Source organism: Acipenser ruthenus, chromosome 18 (assembly GCF_902713425.1).
Source record: "Acipenser ruthenus chromosome 18, fAciRut3.2 maternal haplotype, whole genome shotgun sequence".
NCBI classification, from domain to species: Eukaryota; Metazoa; Chordata; class Actinopteri; order Acipenseriformes; family Acipenseridae; genus Acipenser; species Acipenser ruthenus.
Window position 1 is genome coordinate 29,046,516 of NC_081206.1, and position 23,995 is coordinate 29,070,510.

General features: G+C 41.4%; 1 protein-coding gene across 1 annotated transcript; it reads left to right on the forward strand.

Annotated features, from left to right (window-relative positions):
* The first annotated feature begins 4,949 nt into the window (after positions 1-4,949).
* LOC117395489 (bone morphogenetic protein 4-like) lies at positions 4,950-16,722 on the forward strand. Its single transcript, XM_033994461.3, has 4 exons — positions 4,950-5,259; positions 11,013-11,135; positions 11,983-12,347; positions 15,231-16,722. Exons 3-4 carry the CDS (start codon positions 11,990-11,992, stop codon positions 16,070-16,072), a joined length of 1,200 nt encoding a protein of 399 aa, XP_033850352.3. The 5' UTR covers positions 4,950-5,259; positions 11,013-11,135; positions 11,983-11,989; the 3' UTR covers positions 16,073-16,722.
* The last annotated feature ends 7,273 nt before the right edge of the window (positions 16,723-23,995 follow it).

Genomic DNA, 23,995 nt, shown 5'->3' on the forward strand with positions numbered 1-23,995 from the left:
TCCATAACATATCATCGTTTAGAACTTGTACTGTTAGCAGTGGTAACAAAATGGATTCAGGAGCAGCTAAGCTATCTGATCTACCCTGATGGGGGGTGCTATAGGGGCCTGAGGCCTCAGAAATCCTTGCTCCAGGACATGGGACAGGGTACACGGGGGCTGTGAGGGAGGGGAGGGGGGGGGGGGGGGGTGGACCCTGATAACATCAGCGCTCCCCGGCAGCTGACTGCCAGTGCTAATCTCACAAATGCCCTTTTTTATTGCAAAAAAAAAAACTTCCTCTGTTGCCTTCACGTCTATTACAGGGCAGGGAACTGTCCAGACAGGGCCTGGACAGTGTTGGGTGAGGTGGGGGGGGGGGGGGGGGCATCAGACTCCTTTCAAACAACGACTAAGAGACTGAATTCAGTGCCTCCATCAGCTACCCGGAAAGCTTTTTTTTTTTATTTAGTTGATGCACATTGTAAAAACTGAACTGATACTAAATCGGCTCATTTTCAATGAAAAGCCACAGGGGACACATTGCAACTCAAAAGAGGCTCCCACTCAGTGGAGTGCACGGTTAGTCACTCCATCAGCTCAACAGGACAGGGAGTGCTGCATTGGCCAAAAATAAACCCCACCAGAAGTCTATTTGTTTAATTCGTTTTAAGTCTTCCACTGTTTACATCATTTAAATATGTCAAATTGTATTATTTGTGTTAAAATTCCACAGTGTGATTCAATGGGATAACAACAAAGGAGGAAGTCATCTTGAAATATATTGTCTGGCGTAACACATATTTACACCCCTACTGTCTGGGGATTAGAAGGCAGCGTCTGGATATCATAAAGTATGCACACTAGGCATTGCTGAGCCCATTTCTATTTATTTAACATTATTATCTGTTCCGGTACAGAACAGGAATACCCTGTGATCTCTGCCTTTGTTCCCTTCCCGAGGTCAAAGGGTCGGCGTTGGGTTGCAACACAAAGATGATTTTTTAAAAGCAGAGGCTCTTTAGAGGTTTTTTTTGGTCTTTTTTTCCCCCTCTGAGTTTCAAATTGTTTACTTTTAGTTTCAAGAGTTTACATGGGGATTAAAGTTGTTTGTCAATTCCGTCGCGTTTTTCTTTTTTTTCTGTTTTTTTTTTCTTTCTAAAAACGGGTTTAAAAGAACAAGGCCAAAAGTTCAACACGAGATTTAAGTGTGGGGAAAAAAACCCTTGGTCGTGGTTGCATGCCTGAACTTTCTAAAGAAGACAAAGCTGCAGTTCCTGAGATTAACACTGGAGCGGCGCTGTCATTCCTAATAGGCAGAAGATCTTTAGCAGCATGGTTTGCACTTTGGCTCCAGCAGTACAAGCTTGGAATTCAGCCTGTGGGAATTTCACCACACTCTCCAATGGAAGACATTACTTGGGTAAGTGAAATAATTTAGAATTATATGAAATGTGACACATAAACTGCCCCTGACAAAAGTATTGGTACTCTAGCTATAAACCCATTGTTTACTAATTATCTCTGATTTGATAATTGTCCCGTCTTCAAAATTATATTTTAATGAGGAACTTTGCCTGTAAGTGGAGAGTTCACTACCTTCACCAGCCCTGCATGCTTAATTATAAAGTAAATCCCTCTCAGCCCATCAAAACACTTTCTACACAGTCATTTCTAGACATCTTATATTACCATACTACTATAACTGACTTACAGCACACACACCAAAAACATCTATGATGAGACATGTTCCAGAGAGACGGAGAGCAAGCACAGAATAACTCTTTCTTGGCTAATCAGCAGTGAAGAAGGTCCCCAGCAATGCAGCCTGCAGCCATACCACCATGAAGGGTAATCTCTTAGGATCTCAGCAGCTAAGCATGGCTGAGTCTGGTCATCACTTGAATGGGGGACCTCCTCCAAAAGGAGCCAGGTGCTGAGGGGGAGCACTCTCTCCCTCTCCTTCACTCAATCTCTGCCTCCAGCAAGGTATGAGCTGTTGTCTGTGCGGTCTTTCAGAGAAGGACTTATACCACCGTCCTGTCTCCTACGTGGAGGTTATTAACACTTCTGATTTAGGGATTACTGTCCCAGACACAGGTTGCTACATAACCGACCACTTCAATCCAACTTTCTCTAGACACAGAAGTAGGATATGCTTCAGAAGCAGCTTAATCAGAAGATATGTAGCATCTTTTTATACTCTGAGGAGTTCATAAATGAAGTTTACAGTAGCAGCAAGTTTAAATTCCAGCTTTGCTTGTTTGCTTCATTTCCCAGATCTTCATTTCTCTGTCTGTAACGAATAATCTTCCCTTTGTATTATTTTGTGTGCTGGAATACAAAAACAATGTGCTCTGGATAGCAGGTGGCGCACACAGTAAATACTGTTGACAGGATTAAAAGGTAAATTCAGCATTCCTTTGTGGCACCCCGACAATAGATTAAAATAATTGTTGTTTTTTTTATATTTGCTTTACTGTACTTTGCATAAGGTTTAATAATGGAAACAAACAGCCAGTAAACCTTACTGCAAACACACAGTTCAGAAAGAGATAAAGATTCCATTACAGCGTTTCATTCCCAAGATCACCTGTGGCAGGGTATGTGTGTGTATGTGGCGGGGTCATCCCTGTGTCCTGACTAAATTATAATACAAGAACACACACATCCTTAACCCAGGAGCCCATGAAACAACACAAGCAACTTTCTGAACAGCTAGTTGTAACAGACTCATGTGAAGAGTTCAAGAAAACAGTTTGGATGTAAGCAGCTTGGTGGTGAGAATGACCTGTCACATTCAGCTTGTTTCTTTAATTGTTGCCTGTGTGTTTCCTGCCCTTCTCTAAACATGTCTGAAGAGTCCTGGCATGATAACTTTGGACCTGGGTATTTTAACACATGGTTGGACAGTTTTTACTAAGATCAAATGCTTAAGTATTGCACCTCCTAAAATAACACAATATTTAACTAGAAAGCTAATTTGCTGTACACAGTTTATGTCTTGTTATCAGTTTGGTAGCATTTACAGTTTGTTTTCCCTGCATTTACAGGACCAATTGTTTATCTGTACAACAGGATCAATTAGTAGCACTAATGACTGAAAACTAATGACCCCCCCACTTCCCACCCCCCCGCAATTAGATACTGATCTGTACAATATTTAGTTGTTGTGCTAATCCATCTCAAAAGCAGTCAAATTAAAAAGCCGGGTCACTCAGTCACTCAGATAGTAATGGACCAGAGAGCAGTGGGTTTGAGCAGCTCAGTGGGCAGAGTTGCAGCTGCAGTCTAGTCTAAGTTACAGTGTGCTGACAGCAGTAGTTTCCTGTTAACCCCTGAGCAGTATGTTGATGTTACATTGAGGTTACAGTGTATTCCTTAATAAATACAGAACCAAAGTAAATAAACAACAGAAATGCCCAGCCAAGCCAAGCTGTGTTAAGGATCCTGTGAGCTTTTCCTGTTTAAATCACAGCTCAGACTCACTGTAATCCATCTTCATGGAGCTTTTCACAGGCCCATCATGTGACCGTGGGCTGAAAACCGGCAAGATCCAGCCCTTTAGTTTTCTTTGCAGCCACTTTGCACGTTGTGACCAGTTTAGCAGAGGCATCGGGTCAGCTTTATCAAGGCTAGATTTAATTACATTTGAACTCAATAATCCTGCTAAGGAGAACCCTAAAATATCTGTTAGGTAACCAGTTTTTATAAGAATGTGGTCTATGTAAAAGGAAAAACAAACTAGCAGGGTTATAATAATCCCAAAATATTAGGTGCATGCATGAACTCTAAAACTGACCAGAAAGTACACTATATAGAAAATAAAATGTGTGGAACAAACTTTGCATTGGATCAAGAACTAAGAAAATCTGCCCCTTTTGCCATATGGGGAGTTCCGACTGGCCAGGTGTCCAGATTAACTCAATACCTGTTTCTGTGTTCTCTCTCAGTTCAGGCAACAGAGCTGAAGATGATACACTGGGCAGCTATCGGATAATAGTTTCCACGGAAACACAACACTTAAGCAAATAGTGTCAGGGTAGAAGATAAAGGCTTGATCCTTTAACAATGCATGTCATTTACATAAAAGAATAGAATGGAATAGCAGTGATGTACTTATTGGCTTTAAACAGGGTTTTATTTCTTGGCTGTATGTAAGGTTGTCAGTGCTGTCTTTGACCTGTGTAGGAGTGGTCATAAGCGCCCCCTTGTGCTGGTAGACCAGAGGGAGGTGCACCGGGATCAGCTACAGGCTCCCCCACAGCTGCTGAGGTGCAGTCTCTGGAGGGAGTGCCCAGACATGGAGGGAGTCATCAAAACGTGAGAGGGCGTTACACACTGTATCCTAGTCAATATCCAGTGTGCAGGTAAAAGCCACCTCACAATTCTAGACGCTGCGTTCTATGCATAAAGCACTTGGTTTTGCCAGTGATGGGGGCACTTGTCGACTGGGACAGTATCATTTCACGCATAGACGTGTACATTGAGTCTATTCTTGTTGTGCTGTGCTCGACCAGCCACGCAGACTCCAGGAGCTTCCCTACGTCATATGCAATGTTTCCAAAAAGGTATGTAGATAGGTGGGTATACCAGTGACTTTTGCCGACTTTACCTGTTTATGCCCAAGTACTGGAAAAGTCACATGTCCGTTCCGATACATGTACAGTTCAGGTCCAAGTCTGAACACCCCATAACGTAAGCAAAACACGTTTTAGTTAACTATCATAAAGGGAAACGATTAAAAAAAAAAGTTTATTTTAATCCTAGTACCACCTTGATTTAAAAAAAAGAATGCGCTTGCTTCATGAGAGAGAGAGAGAGAGAGAGAGAGAGAGAGAGAGAGAGAGAGAGAGAGAGAGAGAGAGAGAGAAGGAAGGAGGGGGCTAGGTTTTTTTATGAATGTGCTACAGCAGTGACGTAACAAGAAGAAAAGCATTCCTCCAAATTGTCTAAATTGGGCGGACGCATAAAGCTCGAGCGTAGCAGGCGCTGCGAGAGCAGTCAGCGAGTCGCTGGTGCGCAGGGTACAGTTCTTACTGCTAATGGAAAGGTAGACCACTCACTCGCTCCGCTGGCTCCATCAACCGCTCTCTTTTTGAGGAATTAAAGGAGTTGTTTCGTTCAATTTGCTGGCATGTTCGATTCTTATTATGGGCTGCATCCTTCGGGCTTGAAACGTCATTGTGGGCTTTGTTGTTTTTTTTTCCTGTAAATATTATTGCTTTTAGTTTTCTTAAAACGTTTAGCTGAGGATAATACCTGGACTTCTCTCCAATGGTAAGAGCGAGTTTTCTACTTAAATTGGTGTTGGATTCGTTGTGTATTGGGATTGTATGTGAACGTTTATTTGAATTAGTTTCCACTTAGACACTTTTAAAAATACCTTTTTTTTGTAGACTAAGTATACCGTTATTTAATATTTAATTAATCTGTATGTTGTTTCAAGTGAATGTTTCATTCGGGTGCTTCTCGTAATTTTCGTTTTATTTAAAATAATAATACTAATAAGATGACTCGGTGAAACTTATTCAGAATAGGCAACCTTTACTATTCAGAGTGAGTAATATGTGTGCTTCGCTGTGTGGGGGTTAGAGTTGACTTCATTAACAAACAACCTAACATAATAATAATAACTGACCCCAACGCGATTTTATTTAAAGTTAAAACATATACTTATTACATTTCATACATTTGTCTGAACCTTAATTTCCTATTGCTCATATGAAGTACACACGGTTTTTCGCAGAGGCTGCACCAATGGGTTATATATAGTGGCCGGGTCGGCGAGGACTCAATGGCGTCTCGTATCTGACAGTGCGTTGAGACACCGGGGAGCTATCTGCTCACCTGCCTAGTGTGCCCCAGCCCAGGTGTGTAACCTTACTGCCGTGCGTTTACCTGCGGCCTCTCCGGGTTTTACTCAAAGCCGCATCCTCATCTGCAGGGTGGCGTTTCTTAAGCTTGCTGACACGTAATGTTAAGAAAGATGATCTGAAAAGGTACATGCCCAGTGACTGATATATCAAGGACCGTGCTTTTCATTTTGACCTAAATCGAGAGATGTGAATGTCTGTTTGAAGAGGGTAGGCTACCCGTATTAAACAAAAGCGTACGCAAACAGTATCCTTATGCTGTTTTAGGATGAGACCTCGGCTGCACACAGGTGTTCAACGTGCTGTTGTTTATGAGCTCTGAACGATGAGGTGCCTCGGCATAAGATTATCTACTTGTAATCTCGATTAAATTGGTGTTGTTTTTTATATGCGATGTTATGAAACAGTGCACCAAAACCCTAAATTATGTTTTTTAATTGGACAGAATGAGACAGACAGACAGACAGACAGACAGACAGACAGACAGACAGATAGATAGATAGATAGATAGATAGATAGATGGATAGATGGATAGATAGATAGATAGATAGATAGATAGATAGATAGGAGAATGCCATTCATCAACGACAGTGTACTGGATGTATGTTTCTTTGTGTGCAGTGTTTCAAATTCAGTTTTTTGCGATCTTAAATCCAGAAGTTATAAACAGAAAGCATCGGGTGGTTTACACAAAGCTTTAATTCCAGCGGGTCCGGGGAGGGCGATTCTGGCACTAAGATCGTCCGCGGAGAAAGGGTTGCTGTTCTTAATTTACTAAACTGGCCTCCCCGCTAAGTGTAAAACAGACACGGTTGTGCTCTGGCTTCAATTCAGTGCCTCAAGAATCTAAAAAAAAAAAAAAAGAATATATAAAGAAAGATATGTTACGCAGTTTGCAGCTGAAGCAGTTACTGAGAGCACCGAAACAATACTTTGTAAATCATCCGGGCCGTGTGTGACAGTGCCAAACCAGAAATACGTTGTTTGTTTCCTTTTGTACGCGGTATAGCTAAAGGTAACAAATAAAAAAACAAATGGACTGTCTGCAGAAAAAATAAGGAGAGTGAGAGATTTGTACTTATAGGCTTCGTTTTCAAGTATACAAAAAAGGAATTTTCTTAAAGAAATATCGATATTACCCTTGATTAAAATAAATAAATAAATAAAAAAAAGCAGTGATCGGATTGTTAATGGATTCTTTAATTTTCTGTACGGGGTATACGCAAGACCCTCGAGGTCAAAATATCACATCACATGCAAACAGTTAATTGTTTAATACTCTTCAAATCAAATGGTAGCTTGCAATTAAAGCAATGTTACCCTGCGTAGTTTTGTAACTTTAAAAAAATATAAATATATAAAAGAAAATGTATTCAAGTTTGGCATTGTATCTGTATCCGTATTAAGCATTTAAACTGTGTCCTGTAAGGTTTGAGTTATGATTTATGATCAGATGACCAAGGCAGGGATAGATGGTATTCTGAGGTTATTAACACACTAATGGAGCTCATCCTCAGAGTGCAATTCAGATTGTCCAGTTAACCAATGCTGGTGCCAAACGAAAATTGTTATTGATGTGTAACACATACTCGTGCTTGCATGGGGTGTGAATGGTGTTAGAAGTACTGCGATTTAGCCACAAGTGTGATGATTTTTTCACACCCTTCCCTTAAAAATAAAACTACTGAAATCTAAAGAACATTACAGTAATGACATTTCTCGCCAGTTTTACAGATCTGTAAATGATAGAAATCTAAAGATACAGGAGTGAGCTATAGGATTTTTTTCTACGAGTGGGGTAGTTATTTTATTCATTTACATTTTTACAGTATGGATGACAACTAAGGAATAACACAACAAGCCTGGGTGGAGTAACCCAGCAACTGCAAATTGTAAGGTTACATTTTGTCCTGTGTCTCTTATTGTACTTCATTACACAGGTGGGTTCGTAGTTACTATGCAACTACAGTTGTAATAACAAAATTAAAGTTTTAAGGAAGTTTGGGGACACTTTTTTGTAATTATTGTTCATTAATTAATAATGTATTTGCTGTGTATTCACAGCGCATTCACAATTCGATGAGGGGGACAAGACAACATGTGAAATAGTATTCGTAACTGTGTGATCTGTATTGTGATCTGTATTGTATTAGAAGCGCTTTGTATACAGATCCATAAGGTTATGCAGTTAAGAAGAGAACTGGCACTGGCAGTACATATGCTTGTATTTGCAAGGCGAGTGGCTTCCGTTGTAATCGGTGTTTGTTGTCTGTGAGATTAATGAGGCGACCACATAAACAGTAATTCAAACAAGATGCAGTGTTGGCTCTGCAGCAACAACAAAGAGAGTATCTGAAAGGATGTTTTCTTGAGAAAACTTTTTATGATTTAATCAGGTAACCCAGTTTATTGACAGAGCCTGTTTTTTTCAGTGCTTACTTTACATCTCAGTTTTTAACCCACAGAAGCAAAATAAATGTGGTGTATTTGATACTGTGTGTCTGAGTGTGTGTGTTTCAGGTGTGAAAATGAATACCATGTTTCAGTACAAATCTTCTATCCTTGTCCGAATAACAAATCGCCTTCTTGTAATAGTTTTAGAAATGGTGCCCAAGGGATTACCCGAGTTAGAGTAGAATTTGCTACATAAGTCTTGCGTGTCCCAGGTGGGTAATAAAGACCCTTTAAATCTGCTACAATCCTGGTTACGCTGTTGTGGATGGATTCTAAACACAGCCTGGCTAACACAGTTCATATTCCCTGCCCCTGTGTGTGTGTGAAGCAGTGTGGAATGGTTATTTAGAGCTCAATATATCTAGTGCCAACAATGAATGGGCGGGGCCTGATTAAACGTGTGGGCGGTGCTCCAGCAAGTGATTGACATGTAGGGGGTGCAATTCAAGAACTATTGCCAACAGGGAATGGACCCCAAGGTAGTGAGCACTAGCTAGCAAGATTGCAATATGCCTGCTTGGTCAGTGCTTGTGAGGGATCAAATGATTATGGGCTTCAAAATCATGGAGATTTTAGTATGTGTGGCAATTCTTTTAACTATGAACCCCAACAATTCTGATATGTTCTAGAGTCCCAGACAAAAAGTGTTGTGTTGAATTGCTTGGTGGCTACGGAATGTGAACAAGTTGAGTCCAATAAACTCCCAGATAAATATTGTTTGAGATAAAGGACAGATTTATTTAGCTTTTTTGTAAATTGCTCATGTGAAAAAGGGTTGTAATATTTTTAGAAAAAAAGTGGTGCAACAAGACTTTTCTTTCAAGACTGCCTGTCCATACTCTAGAACTCTCTTTGTGATGTCATAATGTATTTTGTAGTGTGACGTCATGAATCAGTTTTCTCAGCACAACATCACTGAGCAAAACAGAACATTACATTTAAGTTGAAATACAAAAGCAAAGAAGATTAATAATATTGAAATTAATACAAGTGAGTATATTTACTCAAAATCTACTAACCCCAAGGACCAGGTCGTTGCACACAGTGCAATTTACAACATCAGACATTAATCGTGTTAAAATTACAAATCTAATTCAAGCATACATTTAAGTCAATAAGTTAAAAAGGTTGCTTGTTAATAGCTTTGCTTTCACAAAAATTGTGTAAATTTCACTTTGGGGTAAATATCACGATCTGTTGCTAAATGTTTGCATATTGCATTGACCATGATAAATGATAAAAGCCCATTACATTGGGATGATGGCACATCCTTCATATTATTCTTCATTGCCTGTATAACAAGGCTTCGGTAAAACAGCACATTCTAAAATGGGCCATTTAGTCTGTGGTAAGTTAAAGCAATAGCTGCCTAATATCCTCCGATACAGTCGTGTTTGTGATGCGAGGGTGGCAGCTATAGCTGAGTATCTTTAAGGTACAGGCACTGTGACGTTCCGTCTGATATTACCGTTCCAGGGATTGTCTCGCGCTGGGTTGTTTTCTGCACACGCTTTAGTTTAGCACCTGTTTGCATTGTATAATGTAGTAGTCTAACCTTTTGTGAATAGTCTAAAATGCTGATATGTTAAAAAAATATACATTTATATATGATTTATTAGACGTGCTGGGGGAAGTAATGAAAACATGCATCTTGAGAATACACAAATCTGCTCAAAGTATATTGCATGTGATTGTCACAGAATTGCAATCCAGTAGCCTACGCACCCTTTAGTCCGTCATTAACTACATATACTGCGCTAGATCATTCTGCCCAGTAAAGCACGTGGGTACAGATGAACTTCCAAGACCGAAACAAAGTTGGGTTAATATTACATATAAAGCTTTATCCAGGAAGGCCCCCCCCCCCCCTTCCTTAAGTGTTTGACCACAGCGCAGTTCTAGCCAGGAGGCCGGGCTTTGAAGAATTCCTTCCCTGATCTCAAGCCGTTAAAGACACATTATACACAGCCATACACCTGAGTTTGTTGTTGTAAGCTACCTGGCTGCAGGCTCGCTTACAATCTCGCCCCGAGTACTAACTACTCCGCATATTTCAGTAAAAGGCTCAATTGCGTGCAGAGATTTGAATGTAAACGTACTTAATTGACCTTTGACATAAGGAGTGTCGTGAAGCCAATAGCAGAAATCTGAAAATCTGCATCAAGCAGTACAAGCATAGCGCAGAGCAGGTAAATCCCAGACAAGCACTGTAAAAAGGGATACCTGTATGAATACATAGCATAAGCAGGGGGAGAATGGGACAATTACCTTGCAAACGAAGGGCGGGTGCAAAGCGCACATAACACGGAACTTCTCAGTCTCATACTTTGAAGAAAAAAAAAATGTCTAAGACAGTCAACATTTTTTAAACTATTTTTTAACAGCATGTATAAATAATTAGTGAGCTGAAAATGTACAGTTTGTTTGCACTATAATGTATTAGGCACGAATAATTCTACCTTAAAAAGCGGCTGCAGAGGTACTGTAAACCGCCTCTTAACCTGGAAGAGCCGGTGAAACGCCTTGAACAATAGATCACCCTGCCGATGCGCACAATCTGTTTTCAGTACCGCACCGCACTGACGGGAGCGGAGGGCGCTGCTGGTGGGAATGAGTTGTGATTTTAAGACTGTGTCTGGGAAGATGACAGTGCCCTCGTCTCTCTGAGAGATCTCATTCTATTCACATTTTGGTTTCATGCAGGAACAGGTTTGCTCCAGCGCTCTCCAGCAACCCTTCGACAGCACCTAATCTTTCCTCAAGAAACGTGTCCAACTTTGGCTGCCGAGAAACATGGACTGTTTTCACATGCTCTATTTCCTGTCTGTGAGTAATCTGTATTTTTCATGTTTGTATTCACAGACTCCTATTAAATCAAGGTTAGGCAATACATTATTATTATTATTATTATTATTATTATTATTATTATTATTGTTGTTGTTGAGTTACTTGATCAATCAATAGTTATTGTTGAGTTACTTGATCAATCAATCAATATTTATTTTATATAGCGCCTTTCATAGTGGACCACCATATCACAAAGCGCTTTACAAGATAGTGAGGAACAATGCATAATATTTTAAATACAGTGAAATACAGGGCATAGTCCCTTAAATACAAACAGTAAAAAAAATGCAAATACATTAAATACAGGATGGTGCTGGAAAGCATTTCAACCGTTTGGGATCCGATCTACACGGTAGATCAAGGGGATACGCTCAGACAGACGCAGCATTCCTGTTTGATGCAGTTCACAGACACGTTTTCAACCTCTGCCTGCCCTCCTGAACATTTTATTCCCACTTCAGTTTTGATCACCGGGGCGGGATGGGAGGGAGGATTTATGAGGGCCTTTGAATTCCATTTTAAACAGATTTTAAAAACAAACAAACAAACAAAAAACCCCAGCAGTTTAGTCTTTGAGAAACCAGCCTGAGATAATTACTAAGATAGTAAGCAGAGACCAAAAAGGCTAACAGGATGGGAGCTATCTGATTATGGGCTATTTAACTGTAAACAAGTTGGACCAAGTAATTATTGCCAAGCCAAGACGTTTTTAGAGGGAATCGTATCTCTGCTGTATTACTGGGAAGATGTTTTGGGCTTTAGGGAAGATTAAATGGTTTTAATCGAGACTCTCCTATCTTTCTCTCCCTCTCTCGACCTCACCCAGAGACACCATGATTCCTGGTAATCGAATGCTGATGGTAATTCTATTATGCCAAGTCCTACTAGGAGAAAGCAGCCATGCTAGTCTAATACCGGAGGAAGGCAAAAAAAAAGCGTCAGAGCTGCAGGGTAGTCGCTCTGGGCAAAGCCATGAACTATTACAGGACTTCGAGGCTACTTTGTTGCACATGTTTGGCCTGCAGAGACGGCCCAGGCCCAGCCACTCAGCCGTCGTGCCCCGGTATATGCTGGATCTCTATCGTTTTCAGTCTGGAGAGACGGAGGAGGCTGGAGAACACGACACGCCGTTCGAGTATCCAGAGAAGTCTGCCAGCCGAGCAAACACAGTGAGAGGATTCCACCACGAAGGTAATATTTCAAAATTAACGATTATGAAAAAAAAAGGCTAAGGTGCTGTGTACCGTATAGCCTACATCCGCAATCGGTCACACTTTCAAAATGGTCTTGATGTTAAGAATGTAATAATCCGCGTGTGGATATGTCGTTGGTAAATCATGTGTTTGTGAATAAATTATTACATTTGGATTGCTGTCTTGTGTTCCCCCGCCGCTATGTAGCGCATACGTCTGTGTTCACTTTATATTGGTATTATTGCATGCCTGTGTGGCTTGCGTCACGCCTCGTGCTGTTAGGACGGCACTCCACTGCCCGAGCTTTGCGGGCTCACTTTAAACATGCCGCTTTGGTTTGATCGCTCCTGAATAAAATGCAAAATCCATAGCTTAATTCTAATGTGGTAAAGAAATGCATACAGTGCAGCATACCTACCGATGCTTTTTATATCAACTTGATCGACAATTGAATGCCTGCTGGTTTGGGCTTATTAATTTTATTGCACCAGTTGTATATATTCTTCAAGCACATTTCTGTGTGTGGTCATTGTATGTTAATGACAGAGGAGGTCTGACCCCAGTGCGATTAAATCTTTAGACTGACAAGTATAGAGAAAGTCGATTAGATCGTATTTAGAGTCGTGCAGTTACTGTATAATTCAGCCGGGGTCTAGATTGTTTTATATAATAGAAAATAATAATAATAATGTGCCGGTGTGGTATTTGTTTTAGATACCAAACTGAACGATGGAATTGTGTGTTTGGATGAATAGATATGCTGGCATTATTATTATTAATAACGCGGAGTACTTAGAATGTAACCATACCATTATCTGATCCGGAGAAACCATGGCGAAATGCTTTCAAACCACCCCCATAGAAGTGTTCCCTTTTGTAATGGTGTACAATGAACAGCAGTGGTTACTTGTAAACACAAACACTGTGGAACGCTGCAGCCCAGCGTCAGAACAGCTTTGTAAGCTGAGCCAGGTCGCTGCGCAACTGTTTACCTGTCCCAGGTAAAGCTACCCTCGTTGTTATGGTGACGTTTAGGTTTTAAAACATGATCTGGTGTAATATTTAGGCACTCTGGTCATTATTTTTAAAGTCATACTGCTGCACATCACCAACGCAGTGAGATGGTAAGCTATTAACAAGATTGTTTTCAGTGCTGTTTAATAAATGCATGTATTTATTTGTCTGGGGAAAAAGCGAAGTCTGTTGTGTCTAGGCATTAGAACACAAAGTGTAGTTTGGGGACAAGGTCGGCAGAGAGGGAGAGCGAGAGCACCATGCGATTTCTCCTGGGGGAAAGGCCTGTGCATTAGTTTTAATGGAGTGTGTCTAACAGATAGGAGAGTGTCTAGAAATGCAGGCAGACCACCCTTCCTTGTTGAGCAGGATCCAAATCTCCCAAGTGGCTCAGATTTACAATGAAAATGTTTTGGGTTAAGAGCAAATATTATCATTTCGCTGGGAAACCTTTTGACTATGTAAAATAAAATCACGCTTAAAATCCTATTCACAACGGACTGCGGTTTATAAAGGGAGTATCCTGTCGAGGTGTTGATTTAATAGAAGTAATCTGTTCTTGGCTAAAAGGAATGCACTGGAAAATTAGACCATTGTTAAATTTACAACTAACAACAACATAAAGGGAATCCAAATAAAAAAGTAATTTAGTGTAAAATAGTGGGGTTATGACATGGCATGCAGATGACACTTAAACCTGTGGGGGAAAATATAACATGGGCTGTCAAACCCATTTAATGCCCCTTTCATTTGAACAAGAACACGTCAGTGCATACAAGAAGCACACTAGTTATTGTCAAACAATAGGGTCCAGTTCAGAAAGTAACAAAGCAGAGTTGACAGCTGTTGATATGGCCCGATTGCTATGATGCTCACTGTGTCGGTTCAAGTGTTGGGCAGGTTGCTGTTTAAATTTCTCTTTTAACCAATCAGAAAAAAAACAAGAGTGTCTGTGACTATGCACACAGTTATGGGGTATATAAAGTAGTAATTATCTTAGTAGTGCACTGCCACTACTAAGATAATTAAGATACTTTGTGTCAAGGTTATGAAAACTAAAATCTGTAACTGTGCATGTGAATCACAACTGCCTTTAAAATAGTTCAACAGTCAATATGCAGTCATGCTGCAGTGTGAAACACCATTCACTTACTGCAGACATAAACTGTTGAGCTTTTGCCCCAGTGCAAAGTAAGCAAACAAAAGATTAACTTAATGTAACAGAACTGGGAAAATAAACTGCGACATGCTGGAGTTATTTATTGAATGTTGTGCCGTCAAGTTTTGTTTTCTTTTTAAAAAAACGGTGCTGTGTAATTTATTTTACAGTCTGAGGTTTTTCTGAAGGTTATGGGAGGTAAACTCAGCTCCATATGTTTCTTTATCTTTAAGGATGGGATTAGGGTTATGGTGCTTGGGTTGGTGTTCTGTAAATGCTAGCAGCTGCTGCACATGGAATATAAATTTAGCCGTCAAACATGTAATTTATATTATGCGAGCTGGCTTCAAATATATGGTTTAAAAAAAAAAACTTTAAAAATACATAAGCGGCTACAGTTTTTCCATTGTATAGCTGATATAACGATTTTCAACGGCACACCAAAAAGGCTGCTGGTTCTGAAGGGGTTAAAATGCTGTGTTTGGAATCTTCGCTGCATCAGATGCATGCACTAAGATTGGGGCTAAAGTTGCTTCCTTTTTAATATATTATTAGTTTTATTATTTATTTTATTTTGTTATTCATTTCATAGGTCTTATTTAGCATGCATGTGTTGCAAATGTAGTAACTGCACTATTAGTGTACAGAGAATGTGCCTGTTTGTTGCTGTTGAACCCTGGACTGATCTCTCCTTGCCCCCTCACACAGAGCACCTGGAGCGTGTGTTGGATTCGCCGGCTCCACTGCGCTTCCTCTTCAACCTGAGCAGCATCCCAGAGGACGAGGTTCTATCATCAGCAGAACTCCGGCTGTACTGCCAGCAGATCGAGGGGGCCGGGCTGGGCGGAGAGGAAGGGGGCTTCCACCGAATCAACGTCTACGAGGTCCTCAAGCCCCCCCAGACGGGCACTGGGCAGCTCATCACACGGCTCCTGGACACGCGGCTGGTCCACCACAATGCCACGCGCTGGGAGAGCTTCGACGTGAGCCCCGCGGTCCTGCGCTGGACACGAGACAGACTGCCCAACCACGGCCTGGCCCTGGAGGTGCTGCACCTCAACAGCACCCCCACGCAGCAGGGCCAGCATGTGCGCATCAGCCGCTCGCTGCACCCAGGCGCCGCAGAGGATTGGCTGCAGCTACGCCCCCTGCTGGTCACTTTCAGCCATGATGGCAAGGGCCACCCGCTGACCCGGCGGACCAAACGCAGCCCCAGGCCGCGGGGCCGCAAGAAAAACCGGAACTGCCGGCGACACGAACTGTATGTGGATTTCAGTGACGTGGGCTGGAATGACTGGATAGTGGCGCCCCCTGGCTACCAGGCTTATTTCTGCCATGGGGATTGCCCCTTCCCCCTGGCGGACCACCTGAACTCCACCAACCACGCCATCGTGCAGACTCTGGTGAACTCAGTGAATGCTGAAATCCCCAGGGCATGCTGCGTGCCCACGGAGCTCAGTGCAATCTCCATGTTGTACCTCGATGAGCACGACAAGGTGGTTCTCAAGAACTATCAGGAGATGGTGGTGGAGGGCTGTGGCTGCCGTTGAGACTTCACACCCAAATCCTTCACTTGGACCCTTATTTATGACTTTTATGTGCTGATGTTTGTTTGTTTTTTTGACAATATGATCATATATTTTGACAAAAAAATATATATATTTATAACTACATATTAAAAAAATAAAAATGAGTTCTTATTTTAAACATAAATAAATAAATAAAAACTGTACATCATCTTTTTAACTGTATATTAGAATTGTATACGTTTTTTAAGAAAAAATGAGAATATAGTTAAAAAAAAAAAGTAATGTTAATATACTGGTGATATTTATTGTTTTCCTATATATACGTTATGGAAGTAAAATAAAAAAAAAAAGTCCTTCCTAACTTGAGCAGGTCTGAACACAAAGATTTAATATAAAAATGGGCAAGGCTCACTGCGATTTTGCTCTAGGGCATTACAAAGTTACAAAGGAGGGAAAATGTGCAAAATAATTACCTGAAATACAAACTACATCAAGCTTGTATATCACTGTTAAAACAGTAACATTTCAAGAAACATAGCCGTGTGTTTTTTTAAAGTAAATATCTGTAAATATTCTGAAAAGATAGACTAGCTTGAAAAGGATAACTGTCAAAAATGTATTTTATTGATAAAGTCATAACTGAGATGAAATTAGAAGATTTCCTCCAATAATGACGCAGATTGTTTTTTTGTGTGTGTGTTGATGTGTCAGTTAGACCAAGTCAAGACTGTCCTTATTAACAAGTCCTTTGCCAATGTATGCTTCACACACCCATACTGGCACTAATCTTGGAAAACATCATTATTTTAGAAAATATATCCATTGTTCAATTGGAAGACCTTGCATTTATCAGAATCAATAGAATACATTAGGACCCCGGGTAGATTTCATTCCAGTGACATCACAGGGTGTTACGTGCCACAGAATCAGAGAGCTCGCCAGTTAGTTTCAATGCCTGTTGATATTAAATGGTCGTTTCTTTCAGACTCACGTTTCGTCTCCACGAAGGAATCGCGTGATGTAGCCTATTGGTGTTTGAGGCGTGCAGATTTGGGCTCTTAAGAAAGATCGGGTATCACTTTACAGAGAGTTCTGGGTATTCATATGGAAATGCATATTGAATAAAACATATGCATTTTCATTCAAATTCCTTGTAATCTCGCCGCCCTTGTGTATACCAACTACCGCCCATTGCAAATAAATAAACACGATGCGTAACACTAATGCGCTTACGTTTACCAGAAGCTATAGTCTGTATAGTTAATTCATGGAAAACAGACTGTAATAAACACGTAGTCCAAACGGCTTCACTGTTGTGGTATTCTCCATTTTATTGTGTAATATTTGAACACTGAAATGCAACACACTTTTTTTACACCTGTGTTTGTTGCCTGATAGATCACGCAGTTAAACCGAGCATTGCATCCACTTTTTATTTTTATTGAAGTCCTGCTAGTGTACTCAGAACCCCTGCATGTGTTAGTTTGTGAGCATTAACTACATGCTAAGCGCTCTCGGATCCATCTGAAAGGGGTGAGAAGTGGGCTCAGTCGTTCCACTCTGAGATTAATGGTTTTATTCGGGTTTGATCCCATTGTGATGAGCGGGATGAGTGGCGGCGGGACTGGGAGTCAGAGACAGGACCGGTGTTAAAGACATGTTAAACACCTGGGCGTCGCGGCGACTCAACCCCGCGGGAGCTTCAAAGGTGCGCCTGCCTGCCTGACTGTCTCTGCCCCATTGTCTTCTAGAAGCACCCTCCTTAATGAGTCATTGACGATATCGGGTGCTCAATAACGAAAAGGTTACATTCATAATATATGCACGTGTCCGACCATCAGCGGAGTAACTCACAAAATCCACGTTTTATAAATGAAATACAGTTGTATCAGCCAGGATCACCCAGAAAACTAACATATTTTATTTGGTTTATAGTTTCTTATAGGTCTCCAGTTTAATATTTAAAAAGTCTGATGGAGAATTAACTGTAGCGTATATATCTAAACCGTGTGTCTTATTAAAAACACCACCTGATACATAACCACACATCACTGTGTCTTATTAACACACTATACTAACACATTCCCTTTGTTGTTGTTACAATTTACAGTTCCCATTTAAAATAGGTGGTAAGTTACATTTGTGGGTGTGTAGGTAATTAGCAGCGTTTCCTTCACTTCTCTGGAAAGTTACGTGATACAATTGGTTTATCGTCTTAAAACTATTTATTAAACAAGCTGTGCATGCATGGGAAATATGCTCATCATAACAGAGCCTCTGTGTCGAAATTAAAGGAATGGGTTGAAAATCAAACCGCCAATTACCTGCGGATTTTTGACGGTTTAGCCAGGGTTAGCAATGTAATAGTAGGCTACTCTCAATTGGTTGTCTGATAAAATGAATTAGCGAGGAAATGCGATTATTCAAGATAATTACAAGCAGTCTTGCTAGTTCATCTCCACGCTAACCCATTGCTTAACTCTGTTTTTGCTACAGATTTAAGATTTGTTTTTGACAAAAAAACAAAAAAATCTCAAACACAAAAAAAACGACAAAGATGACAGCAGGGGCGCTCTGGGGTGAGTTGAAACTACGGATGTACATTGTATTGTACCAAATGAAATAACAGTATTAGTATACGATATCATTGTATTTTCTGCAGTTTTTTTAAAAGATGAATTCGTTTCCATATAAATTGGATTGGCACTGGCCATCAGAGTTACTATGTCCAACTCTGCAAGAACTGAGTGTACTTTCTGATCTCTGCTTGTTCCCGTGTACCTCTGACTGAAGCAAAGGTGGACTTGCATCATCGCCGCAAGGCAGCTCTTTGATGCCTGACTATGTCAAAAAAGAAAGAATTTCATTTTGAAGTGGCGATAGGCTGAAGGGGAGTTCTTTTCAGTTGTTTGACGGCGCAATTACACATCTCAAATGATCTCTCTGCGTTTCGATAACATCAGTGAGCTATGGTAATTGGCTCCCCCCCTCAAGGGACGCGCACGTTGATTAAAACGCTTGGGGAGATACCAGACTTGAGTCATCATAACCTTTTCCTGTAAGTTGCAGGTGAGGTGCACATCTTAAAGCTCTTTCTACGCCCGCGGAGAAGAGTTTCTTCAGGCACACGAGTTCATTTTATGTCCGAGTCTGTGTTTGTGTGTTGCGCATGTCAGGAATGCCTGACTCTTAAGTAAAATGTAGCTTACAACACACGTTATAGTGAGTGGTGTTTTTGTGAAGACAATAACACCACACTTATAGTGCAATCAATACTAATTTACATTTCATTGAAAGAACATCATATTCGCAGCTCGAGTCCACGTGCCATACAGACTGCCCGACATCTCTGAAAGCGCTGTATGCAGCATGTTGCAAGCCCGATTCATTTGAGACGTACCTAATTAACACGGTGCATAATCAGGTTTGTGTTTGGTTCAAGCTATATAGGCCCACGGTGGGATTAAAAAAAAACAACATTTGTAATATAGTTATGTTGCTCTGAAAGACAGCGTATCATTAATAATAATAATTTAGTAACATCATAATGCAATAGCACATAATGAAGTACTAGTCTGTTGCTAGGAATACATGGAGTTTAAGTTCTCTGTATTTCAGATTGTTTGTGCTAAACATGGTCACATTTGATTGTGTGTGTTGTGAGGGAAGCCTATATTGCTGGGGGTACTCTGAAATATACCCCACTTTAGCAGCAGGTCACTATGAAATGCTGTTTTAATTGATTTACTTTTGTTTTCTAAGGAGCATCTCTTTATCATGGGTTGAAGGCCATTTTATTCGAGGCAGTGCAAGCAGGATTTAGATAGTGGGGTTTTGTGATTTAAATGCAATTGACTATTGTTTCCCATAGAGAGCCATTGTTCCCTCAGCAATTGCAGGAGACTCATTAAGAGACAGGTTTGTTGACACAGCCCTGCTAATTGGGGGGGGGGTTTAACCCTTTAAGCACAACTTTGCTTCTGTTTGACTCTGCTTAAATTTTCAAGAAAGGTTTGTTACTGTAACCTCCCACCCTCCATGAACAAGTTTTAAAATTACAACAAAAAAAACCTCAGCTTTATAAAATTAAAAGAAAGTGTAACATTTTTCATAAGGTGGCTTTTAATGTAGGGCTCACTACCACTGAACAGCCAAACAGTTTCAATGTCTGTGTACAACATATCTGGGGTCGCTGCTGAAAGCCTGGTCAGACGGGACTACGACCACAGAGCTCGGCTCTAAACATCGGAAAATGTGCTGGTGTACCCATCTCTCTACAGCAGAAAAGCTTCAGCAACAAATAAGCAGCTTAATTCTCCACAGCTAAAACTTCCAGTCTTTATCTGGAATTGAGTTTTGTCAGCAGTAGGTTGAGATAAAAGAAGTGTTTTCCTGCAATGCACTGTTTGTTAAAGAGCCCCTGTTGTTGGGCGCCAGCGTGTGCGGTCTCTCAGTAGAACGCTTTTCACCATGAACCCCGTTATCAGCGGTGCTCGTTGACAGCCAGTGTCGGCAGAAGGTCAGAGTCCCGCTCCCCTCCTGTCACTCCGAGCAGAGCGCGGATGAGAGCCCTCCCAGTCTTATCTGCGAAAGGGACTGGCCTGCAAGGGGAGGGGAGGTGGTCTCCGTCACTCCAAGACACTTCCTAGCAGAGGGAATGGGAGCTCTCCTTGTCTGCACTGTGAGTGAATGTGGAGTGCCGCTGAAGACCATCTGCTCCATGTTATTGGGCGGGTACCATCTCCACTTCCCTGTCATCAGTCGGCTCATCCGCATCTAGATTGCCACGCTCACAGTGGATACACTCTGCTTTTAATAACCGTCTCTCCGACTCTGCCTGCTGCTCACAAGATGCTTTACATTAGACCAATCAGACGGGGATCCATACTGCATGCCTACTGAAAACAGCAGTGGCTGGTATAGCACAAGCAGGCACAATGTGAGAGAAAGCCCATTCTCTAACAAGCCATTCCTACGCTGGAGACATCCTTACTGATAAGTGCATGTTGGGGGGGGGGTGTTTGGGTGCATTGCAGACAGTATAAAAAGCAGAATGTTGGATCACGTCATGGTGTGGGGCTTGGATTTTTGGGTTCAGCTGCACATCCCACCCCCTTGACACACACACCTCTCTGTATCCTCCTCTCTGCCCTGTCATTATGGGCCAGCCAGTAATTGCAGAGAAGGGCCTGGTATGAGTGATGACCCTGCTGTAGCCACGTCTTCAGAGTGTTTGTCAGCCTTCAGGTATTTCAGGGGAGGAGGCCGCTGTCTGGGGAAGGGCAGTGCTGTCTGTGAGGACAAGACAGACGCTCACTGCTCTCTGTCTCATTGTCACATGTTACCCAGACACAACAAACTTGCAGGAAGGTACTTTCTCAATCCCAGCTCTCCTATTTCTTCCTGCCCTCACTGCAAAGATATTGTGCGGTACCAGCAGGCCTGCTGGCTTCAGTGTTGTTTTTGAAGTGGGCGTGACCCCTAATTAGAGACTTTTTCAGTGCAGTAAAAATACTTTTAAATGAAATGTGGTTTTAACAGCACAAGGTAAGGGGAGTAGTTACAATAAGTGTAAAGAGTTGACGTTGACATCTTGGGAACCCTTCAGTAAGGAGGTTAACCCAGTCAATCAATCAATCAAAACCTTTATTTATCCAGATGAGTTAATTGAGAACAAATTCTCATTTACAATGACAACCTGGCAAGAGGCTCACACAACCACAGCAAACAACATCAAACACAATAAATGAGGAGTAAAAAAAAAAAGCAAAAAAAAAACATAGTCAATCATAAAACATCTCTCAGCAGCAACTTAGCAGGCGCAGCAACCTCAAATATGAGTTGTTCTAATTTGAACTTTGGTTAAAACTCAGTCCAGTCCATTGGCTGCTGCAAACTGAAATGAATGACAACCAAAAACTGTTGCTACCCTGCAACCAGTTTAATACAATGATTGGATGTGGTCTTTCTGAAGGACAGGGCCTCCGAGAGTCAATCCCGCTGCAGCAGGGCTGGCCAGGAGATGAAACGGGATGGGTAGTGCAGCTCAGTCCCTTGCTTTCATTTGGAAATCTTAATTGAAGAGCATTCCAGTCATCCAGGTGGCACACCTGTCCGCCAGCCTTGTATTTACAGTGAGCCGGGGCTCTTTGTAGTGCTCTGAGCAGGTGTGCGCTGTTAACTGCTCTGCCGCTCGGACACACCGGCGCTTCTCATCAGTGACAAGAGGAATTTCACCAGCAGACAAATTACAGCAGCGAAGTCTACTTTCCTTGTGTGTGTTTGTTTCCCACCGTAAAGCTCCAATAAAGAGGTTATTGTAGCGATTTAAGGCAATTAAATGCTCGTAAGGGTCAATCGTCGGAGTCCATTTCCCTCAGTGTCCAGATTACACAGAAACGTCTCTATTTTAGTTTATTCTCTGCATAGGGGGATCTCTCTCTGTTTACTTTCTTCTATAGTTAACCATGCTATGCACCAGGCCTTGATGGCTTAGCTGTTTGCAATCCTTATTGGTAGTTTCAGCTGCAGGGGTGCAACTTCCTCCCTCGCTGAGCCACTTTATCACTTTTTCACTCTCTGAACGAGACAGACAGATTCTTGCTACTACATGCAGCAACAGGAGGTTATTAATGTGATCTACAAATTCCACTGCTCCACTACAGTTCAGCCGCCAAACCTCTAAATAACTTACAAGGATATAAATATGAAAAAAACACACTATTTAAAAAAATGTGTTGGTGATTACACCTTTAACTTTCCAGACAAAAATGGGTTTCCCCAAAAACATTTCCCATTGCCCATTCACTATGTGCTGTGACACTTCCATCTTGTCCAATATTAGTTCTAAAACCACTTCAATCAAGCAGGACAGTGGCCTATAGAATATAGGAGACATAAAGAACTCGTTAATAACATTAATAATTATTTTCTAGTTTTAACCAAGGCTGTAAATCTATGCTTAACAAAGGAACTGTAACTCAAAAGGTTGTGCTGTATAATCATGCAAAAAGATGCACAAAAAATGCAGTTAATGCTTTGCTTGTGTATATAATCCCAATAGAAGTATAAGGGTTTAGAAATCCTTTGAAGTGTACAATAAAAAAGAAAGCCACATGAGAAAGGTGAATGGGGATTGTTTGTGGGAATGTGGCGAGTCTTTGCAACAGGAGGACCAGGGCTCAGGAGTCTCAAAGAGCTGAGAGGATGACCCCCTCCTTTACGGCTGTATTCTTCTGCCAGTGAACTCTGAATAGCGAGTGTGCACCGGATCTGCCTGGGATGAAATGTCATATCTCAGACTGATCCTTATCTCTTAATCGCTTCCTTTGTCTCCCCGATTCCCTGGGCCTTCCCTGTTTCCCACTGAGTGCCCCGCTGCTTTGATCTGCCAGGAAAGGGCCAGGCGAGACGCACACTGTCTGAACTGAAGAGGGCCGGGGAGCAGATGGGCAGACAGTCCGCAGTGCAAATCATACGATCTGCTTGTTAATATTGATTGAAAAGAAAAATCCCCTGCTCTTTGAGGTGCTGTTGTTTATCTGTGTTTTACATGTGTGTTTTTCATGTACAGTATACCAATTCAATCCCCACTGCTGTTACTTGCAGCTCTTCAAAGTCACTCTGTGTCTCTGTATCCAGTGAGGCTCACTATCACCAGTACTTGCATCAGCTTGCACTTCCACTGAACTGCTCCATACCTTGCCATATTCTACTACTGCTCTTAATCATAACTACTTCTTGTATCTTGTACTTGATTTTAGTCTTACAGGTATCCGTACTCACATGTTTGTAATTGCTCTTATCTGAAATCATTCTCATCCATTCATCATACTTACTACGTGCTCATACTGGACTTTACTTGTATAAGCAAATAGCTTTAACAGAAGTTAACTGCTCTTAGTCGAACCCGCTCTACATGTAATTATTTACTGTGTTCTCTAT

Bases quoted from the DNA above. Each gene is read 5' to 3' on its own strand.
- LOC117395489 (XM_033994461.3), top strand. From the start codon at position 11,990: ATGATTCCTGGTAATCGAATGCTGATGGTAATTCTATTATGCCAAGTC. The intron at 12,348-15,230 runs GTAATATTTCAA...CCCCTCACACAG, and splicing joins GAGAGGATTCCACCACGAAG to AGCACCTGGAGCGTGTGTTG.